Below are 18,777 nucleotides of genomic sequence, written 5' to 3'. Positions count from 1 at the left end.
GACAGCAAGATGGCGGCTGGCTCCCTGTCTGCGTCATTATACCATGTTGCTAGCTGTGTCAGAGTACAAGACATATATGTACAGGTCACAGTTTGGGGATTGTTAGTAAATGAGTCATAGATGTATGAAGCTGTGATAAGGGAGGAGAAGTGGTACTTTATCACCGGCCAATCAGCTCCGGACTGTCACTTTTTTAAACCCAGCCTGTAACTTGATTGGCCGGTGATAAAGTACCAGGTACTTTATCACTTCTCCTCCCTTATCACGGCTTCATATATCTACCCCTGAGTCCCCAGTACAGGTGAGTAACTTGCCTGCTGGGAGTTGTGGTGCAGCTCCAAGCAGAAGTCAGTCAGTGTCACCCTGTCTCCTCCCTATGTATCAATTACCTGCGAGTCAGTTTGGAGGTCAGTTTGCTAAACAGGTTTGAGGTGGCTCGCGTCCGGCTCTGGTTTAACCCCTCATGAGGGTGCGTAGGCGAGCTGGGGGGTGGGTTCTGCCCCCTCCGATCTCTGACATGGCCGCCGTGGAAAGTGCTACGAACATTGGATCCTCGGGAGAGGCAGCTCCGCTCAGCGATGCTCTGTGTAGAGGGTGACGGGGCAGGCGGGCGAGAGGGCGTAGAACTGAGAAAGAAGAAAAAGACTGTTACTGGGTGTCACAAATCAACGGGCAGCACTTCCATATTAATATAGACATACAGATAGCTTTCTGCTAGACAGGAATCTAGGACGCGAGGGCCCGAGTTCAGAAGAAAAAAAAAATTTTGTTCAAAAAAAATTTCTTTACGGTCAGAGCAGACAAACTGTGGAACTCTCTTCCTGGAGAAGTGGTGTCGGCAGAAACTATGGGGGAAATTTACTAAGAAAAAATTGTATTTTCATACGAAAGTACGATTTTTAGGGGGTGTATACGTATTTTTGGCATTCGAATTTTCGTATTTGTATTGATGGGACATTTGTATTTGTATTTACAAATACAAATGAATACACCATCGATAGAATACGACAGAAATCACCATTCAAAAGAATGGTGGTTCCTGATTTACTAAGCGGCCGTATTGAAAATTAGCATAAAACGTCCGCGAATGGGCGGCCAAATACGGCAGAAAAATACACTTTATTTTCCTGTCGTTTTTTTTTTTTTTTTTAAACGGCGTGGGGTCCCCCCCACGGCCGTAACCAGCACCAGGCTGGTTCCCCAATTTTTTTAAAACCAGCCCCAGGCTCCAGGTCCGGGGCTGGTTCCCAAAATACTGGGGACAAAATGAATAGGGGTCCCCCATATTTTAAGAACCAGTCCCAGGCCCAACCAGCCAGCAGGGTAATGTCACAGCCGGGGGACACTTATTATATAAGGTCCTGCGGCCAAAACATTCATCCCTACTGACCAGTCAGCCTGGCCAGGGGTCCTGGGGATCCCCCCAATAAAGGGGTCCCCCCCTCCAGGGCTTACCTGACCAGGCTGAAGCCTGGTGCTGTCCTCGATGCCCCTGGGCATCGATCTGATTGCAGTGTAAACGGCCATATATACGGCCATTAATATGAATTAATACGACAACGGAGGGTTACAAAGCAGGCGTATTTGACTGCTTTGTAAATTCCCCTCCGGAACACGACTTTGCATACGGCTGAAACAGTCGTATGCAGTCGTATTGATTCGTAGTAAGAATACGAATACGATTTTTTGTATTCATATTCTTAGTAAATTTCCCCCTATAAATACATTTAAAAGGTTGGATAAACATTTATTGGTTAAAAACATCCATGGGTGCAAATAAGTAAGATAATGAGATTTATGTCTTACCTGGTAAATCTCTCTCTTCGAGGACATCAGGGACCACAGCTTTACAGTGGGTATTAGGAGAGAGCTCCAGCACCCTAGAGGTTAACTTTAACTGCCTCCCAGACAGACAGGCTCCTCCCCTCCTATACCCCGCCTCCAGGCCAAGGACCTCAGTCTTTTTAACAAGCCATGGCAGGAGACAAGAGAGAAGGAAGAGAAGCACCGGACAGAGACACATTCTGGAACATGTTAGTACCCTCAACAGAGGAATAATATAACCAGTGAAATGTAACTTTAACCTAACTGAAGCAGGCGCGGCAGGGAGGGATCCCTGTGGCCCCTGATGTCCTCGTAGAGAGAGATTTACCAGGTAAGACATAAATCTAATTTTCTCCTTCAGGAGACATCAGGGGCCACAGCTTTACAGTGGGACGTCCTAAAGCAGCCACCTATGGGTGGGGACGCGCCTGTGCCGCAGCCAACACTCTGCCCGAAGGCAGAGTCCTGGGAGGCAAACGTATCAAAAGCGTAAAAACGCAAGAAAGTAGCAGCTGACAACCATGTCGCAGCTCTGCAAATTTGCTCAGCTGTTGCACCGCCCCTAACAGCCCAAGACGCCCCCACAGACCTAGTGGAATGTGCCCGGATACCAGCCGGAACCGGAAGGGAGGCGCCCAGGTATGCCTGCCTGATGACAGAACGAATCCAGTGGGCAATAGTCTGTTTAGTGGCCGGCCATCCTCTCTTTTGAAAGCCATACAGCACAAAGAGAGAGTCCGATTTGCGAAAAGCCCAAGAGCGGCGCACATAGATACGCAACGCCCGAACAACATCCAAGGAGGACTGATCCGGAGACGCATCTGACCCCTGAAAGGCCGGAACCACGATTTCCTGGTTAAGGTGGAAACTGGACACCACCTTTGGTTAGTGAGAAGGGACGGTACGAAGAACCGCCCGGTCCTCATGTAAGACCAGGAAAGGGGACTTACAAGACAGGGCAGACAGATCGGACACCCTCCGGGCTGATGCTATCGCCAATAAGAAAACCGTTTTCCAGGTGAGCCAACACAGGTCCACGGACCGCAAAGGTTCAAATGGTGGTTTCTGAAGCGCAGATAGCACAAGTGAAAGGTCCCAAGGAGCAACCGGGGGAACAAAGGGATGCTGGATATGCAAAACACCCTGCAGGAATGTGCGGACATCCTGCAAAAGTGCTAATCTTCGGGGAAACAAGATGGACAAAGCTGAGACTTGAACCTTCAAGGTAGATCAGCGCAATCCAGCCTCCAGGCCCTTCTGTAAGAAAGATAGAATCCGAGTCAGGCGGTAAGTCTTAGGATTGAAGTGGCGAGTTCTACACCAAATAAAGTAGGCCCTCCAAACACGATGATAAGCTCTTGCCAAGGAAGCCTTCCTCGCTCTATTCATGGTGGAGATTACTCGCGCATTAAACCACCTGGCCCTCAAGAGGGAGGTCTCAATAGCCACCCCGTCAAAGCCAGGCGCCTCAGATCTGGATGCAGACACGGACCCTGAGAGAGAAGGTCCGGGCGCAGTGGAAGACGAATCGGGGGGGCCACCGACAGAGCCTGAAGATCTGAGAACCAGACTCGTCTGGGCCAATGCGGGGCCACCAGGATCAATGTTCCCCCCTCCGCCTTCAGCTTGCAAATCAGTCGCAAGAGGAGGGAGAATGGTGGGAAGGCATACATCAGCCTGAATGGCCACGGAGCGGACAGGGCGTCCACCAAGATGGCGGCCGGGTCGCGAGCCCTGGATCCGTAAAGGGGGACCTTGTGGTTGTGTTGAGAGGCCATTAAGTCCACCTCGGGTAAACCCCATCGTCGTACCAGCGTCTGGAACACCTCCTGATGGAGGGACCATTCGCCGGCATTCAGTGTTTGATGGCTTAGGAAGTCCACTTCCCAATTCTGGACTACTGGGATAAAGACTGCTGATAGAGCCGGAATCTTCTTCTCCGCCAATTGCTGCCCAACTGCGGGTGCCACCCTGGTGGTTGATATAAGCCACCGTGGTCGCATTGTCCGACTGGACCTGCACCGGACGACCCCTCAAACAGGGTTCTGCCAGGCAAAGAGCTCGGAAGACCGCCCTCAGTTCGAGGACATTGATTTGAAGCTTGGCCTCCGATGTAGACCAAAGGCCTTGGAATGACCTCTGGCAAGTGATCGCTCCCCAACCACAGAGACCGGCATCAGTCGTGAGGAGGGTTCATTGGTGTATCCAGAATGGCCGTCCCACCGTGAGGTTCTGGTCTAGCAGCCACCACGAGAAAGAGAGACGGACTGTCGGCGATAAAGTTATCACCTGAGATCGGAGAGAAAGATAGGATCCTGACCACTTGGAGAGGATCTCCTTCTGAAAGGGGCGGGAGTGGAACTGGGCATATTCCGCCATGGAACCCAGTACCTTCATGCAAGCATGCATGGACACCCGTCGGGGAAAGAGAAACCGACGAATTCGGGACTGCAGAGTCCGACGACGGTCCTCCGGCAGGTAGATTCTCTGATGGATGGTGTCCAACCTGGCCCCCAGGTGAACCATCGACTGCGCTGGAATCAGTGAGGACTTGTCCCAATTGATGATCCAGCCGTGTCGTTCCAGGAGCTGTATCACCACAGTCAGGTGGTCCCGGAGAAGGTCTGCAGAGTGCACGAGAATCAACAGGTCGTCCAGATATGGGAGTATCCGGATACCCTGGTTGCGCAGACTGCTGCCCATTACTGCCATCACCTTTGTGAACACACGGGGCGCAGTGGATAGACCAAATGGTAGGGCCCTGAATTGGAAATGCCGGTCCAGGATGGCAAAGTGCAGGAACCGCTGATGTACCGGACGGATGGGGATGTGTAAGTACGCATCCTGTATGTCCAAGGATGCCATGAAGTCCCCTGGCTGAAGGGCCAGGACAATGGAGCGTAGGGTCTCCATCCTGAACTTTGGAACACGTACAAACTTGTTCAGCTTCTTTAAGTTGAGGATGGGCCTGTAGGAACCGTTTGGTTTCCTGACCAGGAAGAGGTTGGCGTAAAACCCCGAACCCCTTTGGGCCAAGGGAACAGGTATGATGACTCCTGTTTGAAGCAAACGTTGAACTGCTTGTTCTAGCGCTTTGCGCTTTTCCAGGTCTGATGGTAGACTCGTGGAAAAGAACGATGTCGGTGGGCGATGCCAAAAAGTTAAGGAGTAGCCCCGAGAGACCACCTCCTGAACCCAAGCTACTGTGGTGGATTCCAGCCAGATGGGAGAAAACCCCAACAGACGACCGCCCACCTTGTGATCTCCCAGGTGGGGGCCCACCCCGTCATGCGGCGGGCTTGTCCACAGGCTTTAGGGTCAGGGCGCCTGGTGGCCCAGGGATGCTTGCCTCTAGGACGGGAGGATCTACCCCCCTGGGAGGATCTGGAGGAGAAGGCCTGTCCCCTACCACGACCCTGGAACCGAAAGGACTGAAAAGCCGGCCGGGGCCGTGTAGTCGGGGTGGATGGTAGAAAGGCAGTTTTTGAAGCTGCCACCGTAGCGACCATCTTATCCAGCTCGGGACCGAATAAGAGGGAACCGTCGAATGGAAGAGCTTCCAAAGCCTTCTTAGAGTCAGTGTCAGCCTTCCAGGAACGCAGCCAAAGTGATCTGCGGGCGGCCACTGCTGAAACGGACACCCTGGAGGAGAGAGTAGCGGAATCAAGAGCTGCCTCGCCTTCCTATCCGCCTGGTCCTTAAGAGACGCTGAAGGGATTGGCAACAGAGAGGCTTTTACCAGTTTTGCCACAGGAGCGTCTACCCTAGGGGCTGTCTCCCAGGGGGTCCTGTCCTCCTGGGGGAGAGGATAGAGGGAGGAGAAACGTTTGTGAATGACAATGGCTGATGTGGGGGGAGCCACCTCCCCCTGCTAGCAAATGACCCCCAGGGAAGGTGTCCTCCTGCAGCGCTGGTAAAATGGCGGGGATCCGGCGCACGCCGGGCAGCCCCGCATACCAGCGCTGCTGCCCACAAACTAAGATCCCTGGTGGTCCAGCGGGACGGGCGGCGAGCTGGCTGACCATTTGCTAGCACAGCCGGCGGTCACCCCTCGCCGGCTGTGACAGCCACATCTGTGCGCCTCGCTGCGCTATCGCACACGCTTCCAGCGGGGAGCGTGAATACTCACAGTGCGTCCGGCTGTTCTGAAGGGGCGCCTGTGGTCCCCGGCGTCCGGCTGTGGCTGCAGGCTCCCCAGTGCCCGGGGGCCGCTGCAGGTCCCCACCCGCAGGTGGCGATGCAGCATCGGACCCGGGTGATGGAGCCAGCAGTGCAGGGGTCTGCACAGACCCCCAGCGCTGCTGCTCTGACACTTACAGTGAAAAAAAATATATATATTAAAGTTATGGCTGCTAATATAGCAGCCCCTCCTTTGGGTGCATCTGGCTCCTGCCAGCACCCTAGAAAAACTGAGGTCCTTGGCCTGGAGGTGGGGTATAGGAGGGGAGGAGCCTGGCTGCCTGGGAGGCAGTTAAAGTTAACCTCTAGGGTGCTAGAGCTCTCTCCCACTCCTATTACCCACTGTAAAGCTGTGGCCCCTGATGTCTCCCGAAGGAGAAAATCTGTCTTTAAAATATCAGAACATACTATACAACAAGGGATAAACTATTATAAACATAGGTTGAACTAGATGGACGCAAGTCTTTATTCAGCCTTACCTACTATTTAACTATCTATGTTATACAGATGTGTCCTCATACATGTAGCCTCCGTACATGTAGCATTAACATGCTACGCAGCTAACACGCCGCATAAATCCGGCCTCAGTATCAATGCAGCGCGAGACACCTCATACACCCAGCCTCAGTACACCGTGCAGCGTGATATACCTCATACATCCAGCCTCAGTACACCGTGCAGCGTGATATACCTCATACATCCAGCCTCAGTACACAGTGCAGCGTGATATACCTCATACATCCAGCCTCAGTACACCATGCAGCGTGATATACCTCATACATCCATCCTCAGTACACCATGCAGCATGATATACCTCATACATCCATCCTCAGTACACCGTGCAGCATGATATACCTCATACATCCAGCCTCAGTACATCGTGCAGCGTGATATACCTCATACATCCAGCCTCAGTACATCGTGCAGCGTGATATACCTCATACATCCAGCCTCAGTACACCGTGCAGCGTGAAATACCTCATACATCCAGCCTCAGTACACCGTGCAGCGTGATATACCTCATACATCCAGCCTCAGTACACCTTGCAGCGTGATATACCTCATACATCCAGCCTCAGTACACCGTGCAGCGTGATATACCTCATACATCCAGCCTCAGTACACCATGCAGCATGATATACCTCATACATCCAGACTCAGTACACCTTGCAGCGTGATATACCTCATACATACAGCCTCAGTTACCATGCAGCACGATATACCTCATACATCCAGCCTCAGTACACCATGCAGCGCGAGATACCTCATACATACAGCCTCAGTACACCATGCAGCGCGAGATACCTCATACATACAGCCTCAGTACACCATGCAGCGTGAGATACCTCATACATACAGCCTCAGTACACCATGAAGCGCAAGATACCGCATACATACAGCCTCAGTACACCATGCAGCGCGAGATACCTCATACATCCAGCCTCAGTACACCATGCAGCATGATATACCTCATACATTCAGCCTCAGTACACCATGCAGCGCGAGATACCTCATACATACAGCCTCAGTACACCATGCAGCGCGAGATACCTCATACATACAGCCTCAGTACACCATGCAGCATGAGATACCTCATACATCTAGCCTCAGTACACCGTGCAGCGTGATATACCTCATACATCCAGCCTCAGTACACCATGCAGCGTGAGATACCTCATACATACAGCCTCAGTACACCATGCAGCGTGATATACCTCATACATACAGCCTCAGTTACCATGCAGCGCAAGATACCTCATACATACAGCCTCAGTACACCATGCAGCGTGATATACCTCATACATCCAGCCTCAGTACACCATGCAGCGCGAGATACCTCATACATACAGCCTCAGTACACCATGCAGCGTGAGATACCTCATACAGCCTCAGTACACCATGCAGCGTGAGATACCTCAAACATACAGCCTCAGTACACCATGCAGCGTGAGATACCTCATACATCCAGCCTCAGTACACCATGCAGCGTGAGATACCTCATACATCCAGCCTCAGTACACCATGCAGCGTGAGATACCTCATACATCCAGCCTCAGTACACCATGCAGCGTGAGATACCTCATACATCCAGCCTCAGTACACCATGCAGCATGATATACCTCATACATCCAGCCTCAGTACACCGTGCAGCGTGAGATACCTCATACATCCAGCCTCAGTACACCTTGCAGCGTGAGATACCTCATACATCCAGCCTCAGTACACCATGCAGCGTGAGATGCCTCATACATTCAGTCCCAGTACACCACGCAGCGTGATATACCTCATACATCCAGCCTCAGTACACCATGCAGCGTGATATACCTCATACACCCAGCCTCAGTACACCATGCAGCGTGATATACCTCATACATCCAGCCTCAGTACATCCTGCAGCGTGATATACCTCATACATCCAGCCTCAGTACACCGTGCAGCGTGATATACCTCATACATCCAGCCTCAGTACACCGTGCAGCGTGATATACCTCATACACCCAGCCTCAGTACACCGTGCAGCGTGATATACCTCATACATCCAGCCTCAGTACACCATGCAGCGTGATATACCTCATACATCCAGCCTCAGTACATCGTGCAGCGTGATATACCTCATACATCCAGCCTCAGTACACCATACAGCGTGATATACCTCATACATCCAGCCTCAGTACATCATGCAGTGTGATATACCTCATACATCCAGCCTCAGTACACAGTGCAGCGTGATATACCTCATACATCCAGCCTCAGTACACCGTGCAGCGTGATATACCTCATACACCCAGCCTCAGTACACCATGCAGCGTGATATACCTCATACACCCAGCCTCAGTACACCATGCAGTGTGATATACCTCATACATCCAGCCTCAGTACATTGTGCAGCGTGATATACCTCATACACCCAGCCTCAGTACACCATGCAGCGTGATATACCTCATACACCCAGCCTCAGTACACCATGCAGCGTGAGATGCCTCATACATTCAGTCCCAGTACACCACGCAGCGTGAGATGCCTCATACATCCAGCCTCAGTACACCGTGCAGCGTGATATACCTCATACACCCAGCCTCAGTACACCATGCAGCGTGATATACCTCATACACCCAGCCTCAGTACACCATGCAGTGTGATATACCTCATACATCCAGCCTCAGTACATCGTGCAGCGTGATATACCTCATACACCCAGCCTCAGTACACCATGCAGCGTGATATACCTCATACACCCAGCCTCAGTACACCGTGCAGCGTGATATACCTCATACATCCAGCCTCAGTACACCGTGCAGTGTGATATACCTCATACATCCAGCCTCAGTACACCATGCAGCGTGAGATGCCTCATACATTCAGTCCCAGTACACCACGCAGCGTGAGATGCCTCATACATCCAGCCTCAGTACACCATGCAGCGTTATCTACCTCATACATCCAGCCTCAGTACACCATGCAGCGTGATATACCTCATACCTCCAGCCTCAGTACACCGTGCAGCATGATATACCTCATACATCCTGCCTCAGTACACCATGCAGCGTGATATACCTCATACATCCAGCCTCAGTGCAGGAGGAGGGTGTGTGTGCTGTAGCTCCTGAGAAGGTAGAGAATCTGTACTCTAGCAGTGGCTCCTCCTCCAGGTATCCCCAAGCCAGGGGACCCAGGTGGGGGAAGCATTCGGGCAAGCCCTGGTGCTTTGGGCCTGCTACAACCAGCAATGGTGAAAGGCAAAGGACGGGCTATCGGGAACAAGCCCCAGAGGAAGAAAATCCCTGCTGCTGCCTCAACATCTGCAGCAGGAGCCTCTGATAAAGATCCCAAAGATGGCAGAAGGAAAGTCCCCCCGGATGAATCCGGAGGTACCCCTGTAGCAAGCCAGCTACGGGGGGAAGTGATGGAGGAACCCGGCGGAGAGGCCAACGCCGGCGGCGGCATAACAGCTACCGTGGGGGGACCAGATTCGCTGTCTGAGAATGAGGATGATGATGATATGGAACTGGAAGAAGATGAATCCAGTGAAGAAGAAAGTGAAAATGAAGCTTTTGCTAAGATGACCCTGCAGGAGCTAAGTGCAGAAGTTAAGAAAGTGTGTTGCAGAATGTATAATGCAAAGAAGCAAAGAAACTCCTGCCGCAGCTGGGAGCGCCAGATGTGGAGAGACCGCATGACATTATGCACTAATACTATAAGTAAGCTGAAAAGTCACATTTCTAAGAAAAGGAAACAAAAAGACTGTGTAAACGTGAAACCAGCAGAGCAGGGGTTAATTGCAACCCAGTCACTGCAGGATTTCCCTGTTGCTGAGAGCCAGGTGCAGGAGCCTGCAGATCCAGAACAGGGAGTGGCTGGCTGCAGAGAGGTCAGAGAGAGGTCAGACCAGACTCCAGCTGAGAGGGAGAATCCAGAGGCGGGGGATGGGCAGATGACACTGGCTGATGAGAAGCTGAGTCCAGGCCAGCCAGAAGACATTGCACACAGTATGGACTGCTCAGAGGTCAGTGTGGTGGAGGATGGTGGCCAGAAGCCTGGACAGAGCCTTGTGAAGAAGGCTGGAGGAACTGCTAATAACAATGACATTGCACACAATATGGACTGCTCAGAGGTCAGTGTGGTGGTGGATGGTGGCCACAAGCCTGGTCAGAGCCTTGTGGAGAAGGCTGGAGGAACTGCTAATATTGCATTGGAGAGTAAAATGACTCAGGGCCAGAAGTGCCTGGACACTGATAAGTTGTTGCCTGGGGAAAGGCAGGTCATGGAGACAGTGTTTGGGGATATGATGGTCCCAGAAAGGGCAGGGGCAGCACTTAAAATCATTGCTCAGAGTATCCAGAGCAAAAAGGTGCCGTTACCTGCTGCTGCTGGGGGTAATGTGTCTGACCCTGTCTGCAATGTATCACCTGTATCATATGCAAATGTGCTGAAACAGACAGGTAGCAACAATATGGACAGGCAGAGTCAGGTCACGGGCCAGGAGGTAAATGGGAGACGGAGGCATGTTGTTCAGTTTAAATGGGTGGATACAGATCCGGTACCCCCAAAGGAAAAGTTTTTAAATATGATATTTGCATTAAATTGTTGTGCCCGTGACTTGACAGCCTGTATCCATCCGGAAAGATCCCCAATCTTTGATTTGAGTTTCTTGCGGGAGGATAAAATGAATGAAGTGGTGGAGCAATGGGGAGTAAAGAGGCACGAGGTAGCATACAAAGGGTACCTCATTTCATCAAAGTCCAGAGTGGAAAATGTTAGAGTCCGAATTCTAGTGCGGGACGAAACTATCCCAGCCAACGATATCAAATACTGGTTGAGTAGGCAGTGCAGCTTGCAAGGGGACATGCAGAAAGTAGATCACACGTTGGGGGTATGGGGAGGTGCATGGACCATTCAGGTTAGGCTGCACCAGGTTGGGGGGAGGAAAGTGCATCTCCCTTCAGCTGCGTACATAGGTAGGGACCGCATTCAGGTGTTCTATCCGGGCCAACCAAGGACCTGCTTTCGTTGCGGGGAGGAGGGACATACCAGCAGTGAATGTGGAGTGGTGAAGTGTTCTCTCTGCAACGAGGCAGGTCACCTCTCGGGGTCATGCAATACAGTGAAATGTAATTTGTGTGGCCTCGAGGGGCATCCCTATAGTAGGTGTCCAGAGTCAATGCGCCATCCGGATAGAGCACCTGAAGGTGGAGCAGGGGGTAAGTTCAAGAAAGTAGTATTGGAGGGGCAGACAGTGGTAACATGGGTGAAGGATCAGGAACAGAGGAAGGAGGAACAGTTTCAGGAAGTAAGGAGAAACAAAAGTGCCACAAAGAGGAAAGGGGAGGAGGAGGTGATAAGTCTAGCCAATAGATTTTTAGCCTTTTCAGGAGAAGAGGAGGATAGTGAAAGTGAAGAGGAGGGAGAGGAGGAGATTTATAAGGAGGGGGAGAGTTTAGTCCTGAGAAAAAATATAGCTGATGGAGGGAGGAGGAAGAAAGGAAACGCAAGCAAGGAAGGGAAAAGGAAAAAGCTCAGGAAAAAGAGTAGAAGGGAGGAGGAGGTGGTAGAGAAAGTGGAAAGACTGTCCTTGGAAACAGGGAAAGTAGTGCAGATTAGCAGTCAGAAAGGAAAAGGGGAGGGAGAGGGAAAGGAGGTAGAACGGGAGGAAGCAGAGGAACGGGGAGGAATAGACAAGGCAAAGCCTGAGGATAATAGGGAAACGTTGATAGGCTTTTCAGCTAGGCCTCCTGATCCTGGGAAAGGGGATGTAGGTTTGTCTGAGAGGTCGGTTGATGGTAAGGATGTGTTGGGTGGAGGGGAATGCAAGGATGGTGGTGGGTCAGGTGAAATAAGGGAAAAGTGAGATATGATTTTTTCCATGGATCCCCAAACCATACGATGTGCCACGATTAATGTGGCTTCCGTGTTATCTGAACGAGCTCGTTTTATGGCCTTTGATTTTTTCAACACGGTTGAGGTTGACATCTTTTTTCTCCAAGAGACCAGAGTGGGGACCCTTGAGGCCCTGCATAGGGCCAAAAGGGAATGGAGGAGAGGCCCTTCATTCTGGTCTCTTGCGGCCGAGCCGTATAGTGGGGTGGCGGTGCTTTTTTCCGACATGGTAACTGTGCACAGAGTCATAGAACTTGAAGTAGGAAGATGTATGGTTTTGGATATCACCTTTAGGGGACAGGACCTAAGGCTGATTAATATCTATGGCCCCCAAAAAGCTTGGGATAGGAAATGTCTCTTCGAGGTGATAAAACCTTTCTTATTCACAGCCCAGCAGGTCGTTTTTGGTGGTGACTTTAACACCGTGGTAAGACCAAAAGACAGAGGAGGTGCCAGAAACGGTAGGACCCTGGGCCATGATGCTAAATTTTTAGTTAGAATGGCTAGACAGGCTGGTTTGGTAGATGTCCATATTAGACATAATCCGGACCTCACGGGTTTCACCTATCATAATGGTCAGAGGAAGAGTAGGATAGACAGATTTTTTGTTAAAGAAAATTCAAAAACTCTGCCTCCCAAGGTGGAGCCGGTAGAATTTTCTGATCACTGCTTCTTTAGTTTTTCATTGAATGCCTCGCAGTCCATCCAGAAAGGGAGGGGTCTGTGGAGGCTGAACTCTGAGCTTCTCAAGGAAGAGGGTGTGAAACAGTCTCTTAGGGATCTCTTTGAGGACCATGAATCACTGTTGGAGGCAGGTTGGAGTAGATCTGAGTGGTGGGAGGTGATGAAAAAGAAGGTCCGGGGTTTTTTCAAAAGACTGGTTAAAAACAGAGGCTTGAAAAAGAAAAGTGCCTACCATGTTCTTAAAAGGAAACTGGATTTCTTGATCTCTGAGAGTGGAGATGGTGGGGAAATCTCCAGGGTGAAGTCTCAGATGAAGGATCTGCAGTATGACCGATTGGCATCTTTGATTCTGGAGAGGGATTATGGTACATACCACTCGCCAGATCCCTATCAGAGTTGTAGAAAAGCAATCGAGGTAAGAGAAGTTACTGGCCTATATGACGAAAGGGGTGTGCTTCAGGAGAAGAGGGAAGGCATCCTGGAAGTCATTAGGGCTTATTATTCTGATCTCTTGTCAGAGAAGGCACCTATCAGAGAGAAGATGGAAACGTTTCTGAGGGGGACACCAGATCTGATGGAACCAGATGGCTCTCTTGATTGTTTGGACAACAGGATCGGAGTAGATGAAGTTAGGGAAGCAATTGACGGTTTAACGTCAAAAAAGTCACCCGGGCCTGATGGCCTAACATCGGAGTTTTATAAAGAGTTCTCTGATGTCTTAGCTCCCCGTCTCACGGAGGTTTTTAACTCAAGCCTGGAAGAGGGGGAACTGCCCCCCTCCATGAGACGGTCGGCTCTCATCCTACTGTCCAAAGGGAAAGACCCAACCCATGTTGAGAATTGGCGCCCCATAGCTCTTCTCAACACGGATAGAAAGATTTTGGCAAAAGTGTTTTTCAACAGAATTGTGGAGTTCTCTAAGAGGCTTCTTTCCCCCTCCCAGCACTGTACAGTGAAAGGGCGCAGCACCTTTAGTGCGGTCCTTGGTGTCCGGGAAGCCGTGGAGCGGTGCAGGGCTGGGAAGGATGGAAAATTCCTGCTGGCTTTGGACCAGTCTAAGGCTTTTGACCGTGTCAATCAGGAGTATCTGTGGAGATTGCTTGAAAGGTATGGCTTCCCGCCAAAGATAATCAATTGGCTAAAGATTCTTTATAAAAAGGCCGAAAGCTTTCCACTTGTTAATGGTTGGGTTGGGCCCATGTTTGAGGTGGACTCGGGTGTGCGACAGGGATGTCCTCTGAGCCCTCTTCTATACGTGTTCGCAATTGATCCCTTCATAAGGAGGATTGAGAGTGGCAGGTTGAAGGGGGTTCAGCTGGCGCCGGAGTTTGCCTTAAAGGTGGTAGCCTATGCAGATGATGTCACAGTGGTATTGTCAGCGGAGGAGGAGGCAGAAGACATTAACCAACTAGTAACTGATTTTTCAGGGGCTTCAAGTTCCAAGATAAATCAGGACAAGTGTGAAGTTTTCTGGATGGGGGAGGGAGGGAAAGAATTTCCCCTCCCGGACACTCTCCCCCCGCCTAAAAATAGTATTAAAATTTTGGGCATCCAATTTGATCACGGAGATTACTCCTTACTAAATTGGGACAGGAAGCTGGAGGATGCCACCAGGAAAGTAAACTCCTGGAAAGGGTGTAAGTTCTCCCTAAGAGAAAGGGTTGACATATGCAAAACCTACTTGGTACCAATATTTTTGTACGTCAGCTATGTCTGTTTTTTGCCTCAATCGTTGTGGTCTAAATTGTGTTCCTTGTTCTTCCAGATGTTCTGGGGGAACAAGATGAACATAGTCAAGAGAGGAATCACGTACAGATCGAGGGAGGAAGGGGGCCAGGAGATGGTCAACCCTATAGTTTTCTTTGTAACAACTTTTTTGAAGTTGAATATGGGTAGTCTGTTTTTGGACGACCCCCTTCGATGGGTACATGGTTTCATGGAGTGGTTGTCTCCCTATATTAGAGCATGGATAGATGGAGGTCAGATGAAAAAGCCCTGGACCAGGCGAGGTTACCTCCCGATCTACGTGATTCAGTCCATAAAGATGATTTCCAAGTGGGGCCTGAAGGTGGGTGATGTGAGAGAACTTTCAAGGAAGGAGTTGGGGAAGGTGATCTTGCAGACCTATTTTTATGCTCCATTGGCTCTAAGGGACTGTCCAGGGACTGTCTGTTCAGATGGGCTGAAACTGCTTAATAATCAGAGGATCCCGCTGAAGTTTAGAGATATTGCCTGGCTCTCTTTCCAAGGAAGACTTTACGTTAGAGGGAATGTCGGGATGAGAAGTGCCAATGATCGTGTTTGCCCACGTGAGGAATGTCCTGGGGAGGTGGAGACAATGGACCACTTCTTTCTTGAATGTCCCTTTAATGTAGCAGTTTATAAAGACGTTTCAGTGACTCTGGGGATCCCTTGTCTTTCGGGGCTGAGTTACCCGGAATGGGCCTACGGGGCATTCAAAGGTTATGGGAATTTTGATTTATGCACGATTTTCATAGTTAGTTTAGCGGTTAGGTACCACACGTGGAATGCACGGTGTCAGGTTACATTAAGACAAAAAATCCTCCCTGTTAGGACGGTGGTGGGTCTTGTCTTACACGAGGTGAAAGTGATGATGGAGGTGGAAAAGGAGAAGCTGGATGCCATCAGCTGGTCCCGCTTGTGGGGTCAGCTGAAACCTCCTTAGTAGGTGGCGGAATGTGGATCCTGGAACATGCTGGATTCTTTGCTATTTTCTGACACTCATAGAGGGGAAAGTTGAGGAATGCTAAAAGAAAGGTTTACATGCATGCTTTGTCAATATCTGATTTTTTCCTTAATTAATGTCGGTTGGAATGGAAGTAAGGGGGGAGTGGTAGAAATGATATATGAGGTTTTGTGAGTATGGGTAAAGAATGTGTTTTATGTGTTAAAGGTGATGGGTTAGGGTGAGGGTGATGGGGATGAGTGATAGGTATGAATGATGGGAGAGTGAGTGATTGGGAAGAGTGTAAGGATAAGTGAGAATGATGGTTGGTATAGTGTGGTGTGGCAGGTGGAATGAATAGGGGAGTAAGGGTATGGAAGGGTGTGAATGGTTTTGGATGGAGTAAGGATACAGTTCTCATTTCCCAGATCGGGAGGTAGTAGATGGTAGGTCTAAACCATAGTTACAGGAATGTTATTGAAGAGGGATGGTGAAGGTTGGTGGGGAGGGGGGCGGGGTGGGGGGAGGGTTTTCTGGTTTGATTCTATATATGTAAAAAGGATGTATATATGTATATATTTTTGTATAAAATGGATGTAATTTTCAATAAAAGAAGCATTACCTCATACACCCAGCCTCAGTACACCATGCAGCGTGAGATGCCTCATACATTCAGTCCCAGTACACCACGCAGCGTGAGATGCCTCATACATCCAGCCTCAGTACACCATGCAGCGTTATCTACCTCATACATCCAGCCTCAGTACACCATGCAGCGTGATATACCTCATACCTCCAGCCTCAGTACACCGTGCAGCATGATATACCTCATACATCCTGCCTCAGTACACCATGCAGCGTGATATACCTCATACATCCAGCCTCAGTACACCGTGCAGCGTGATATACCTCATACATCCAGCCTCAGTACACCGTGCAGCGTGATATACCTCATACATCCAGCCTCAGTACACCGTGCAGCGTGAGATACCTCATACATACAGCCTCAGTACACCATGCAGCGTGAGATACCTCATACATACAGCCTCAGTACACCATGCAGCGCGAGATACCTCATACATACAGCCTCAGTACACCATGCAGCGCGAGATACCTCATACATACAGCCTCAGTACACCATGCAGCGTGAGATACCTCATACATCCAGCCTCAGTACACCGTGCAGCGTGAGATACCTCATACATCCAGCCTCTGTACACCATGCAGCGTGATATACCTCATACATCCAGCCTCAGTACACCGTGCAGCGTGATATACCTCATACATACAGCCTCAGTACACCGTGCAGCGTGATATACCTCATACATACAGCCTCAGTACACCGTGCAGCGTGATATACCTCATACATCCAGCCTCAGTACACCATGCAGCGTGATATACCTCATACATCCAGCCTCAGTACACCGTGCAGCGTGATATACCTCATACATCCAGCCTCAGTACACCGTGCAGCGTGATATACCTCATACATCCAGCCTCAGTACACCGTGCAGCGTGATATACCTCATACACCCAGCCTCAGTACACCGTGCAGCGTGATATACCTCATACATACAGCCTCAGCCACACACAGTATAAGAAGCTGCATATCATTTGCATCTGTATAAAATGTCGCCGCAAGAATACACAAATAAATTATTTAAAAATCATACAATGTGATTTCCTGTCCCCCCCCACATTATGTCTTTTATCTTTTTAAGTGGGTCAACTTGCACAATTGGTGTGTCTTAATACTACAGATAAGTCCTAATACAGCACATGATGGAGCCGGCTTCTTCCTTGCAGGGGCTGGCGACAGTGGCCGGCTCTCGCCAGGGGCACATGCCCCATGGCTACAGAGCTTTCACCGCCGCCTTCCCCGGTGCCCCTCGCTGCCCCCCCTATCCCTGCCCATTTCCCTGAATTGGAGATGGGCAGGGACTCGCAGTGGCACCATCCTAAAACTGGGACGCACGTTCCAGTCAGATGGAGCACCTCTGCGCCGGCGATCGCCAGCGGAGACATGCTCGTGATTCCCGGCCAAAGAAGAGAGGTGCTCCATCTGTACATGTATATAATCCACTACGCCTGCATTATTACAGTACAGGTAAGTAAACCCCCATACAGCACATACCTATACTGTAATAATGCAGACATAGGTAGATATTCAGTGCGGCCGGCGAGGGGGTTAAACAGCGAGGATTGCAGAAAACCAGCGATCCTCGCTGTTTAACCCCCGTGTCGGCCGCTCGCTCTATTCAATGTTCTGGGGAAATCCTCGCTGTCACAGGACGGCGAGAATTCCCCAAAACAGCGAGACCCGCAGCTAATGCAGAAAACTGCTTATTTAGCCGCGAGTCTCGCTGGTTCAGGAGCCGCATACGCCAATTCCCTCTCGCTCAAAAAATGGAGCGAGGGGGAATTGGCGTATGAGGGTGGCTGCGTTGAATACTGACAGGGTGAGAGGTGACAGCGAACAGGAAGCTCTGCTCGCTGTTGCCGCTCGCCCACAGCATTGAATACCCCCCATAGTGTATTATAAACATGTAAGTAGCCTCCATACAGCACATACATGTATATAATCCACTACACCTGCATTATTAGCGTACAGGTAAGTAGTCCCCATACATGTATATAACACACTACGCCTGTATTATTACAGTAGAGGCAAGTAGCCCTGTGACCGGACGCCTGCCCTTACGCTCTCGTTACGCCCTATGGGTCCACAGATGGCGGTATCTGGTCTCACGGGACCTGGCCAATAGGGGATTCCCTGTTACCACCTGTTACTGACTCAGTCCACAACACAATGGGCGGGGATATCGCTGCCACCACCAGACTCCTACTACGTGGTGCCTGGGACCACCGATACCTCCTCAGGCCCAAACGCTGGCACCGGAGTACTACCTGCTGGAGTGTGTGCGTCGACCCGCTGCTGACGTCGGTTTGATCCCCACTGGTCACGGACCAGGCCTCTGCTTCGGTAGCTGGCAGAGCAGAACTGGGAGGACGCTGGATACTGGTACCCA

At 50.5% G+C, this 18,777-nt stretch overlaps 1 protein-coding gene across 2 annotated transcripts in view; it reads right to left on the bottom strand.

The window, feature by feature from the left end:
- The window catches only part of MARK4 (microtubule affinity regulating kinase 4), a 141,796-nt gene that overhangs the window by 16,553 nt on the left and 106,466 nt on the right, over nt 1–18,777 (bottom strand). For both annotated transcript variants that reach the window (XM_083160428.1, XM_083160429.1), the window contains exon 15: nt 390–626. In XM_083160428.1, coding sequence (XP_083016554.1) covers nt 390–626 — 237 coding nt within the window. The remainder of the gene's footprint in view (nt 1–389; nt 627–18,777) is intronic.

This window comes from Crinia signifera, chromosome 9 (assembly GCF_055691185.1).
Source record: "Crinia signifera chromosome 9, ASM5569118v1, whole genome shotgun sequence".
NCBI classification, from domain to species: domain Eukaryota; kingdom Metazoa; phylum Chordata; class Amphibia; order Anura; family Myobatrachidae; genus Crinia; species Crinia signifera.
This window is presented reverse-complemented; position numbering and strand designations above follow the sequence as displayed.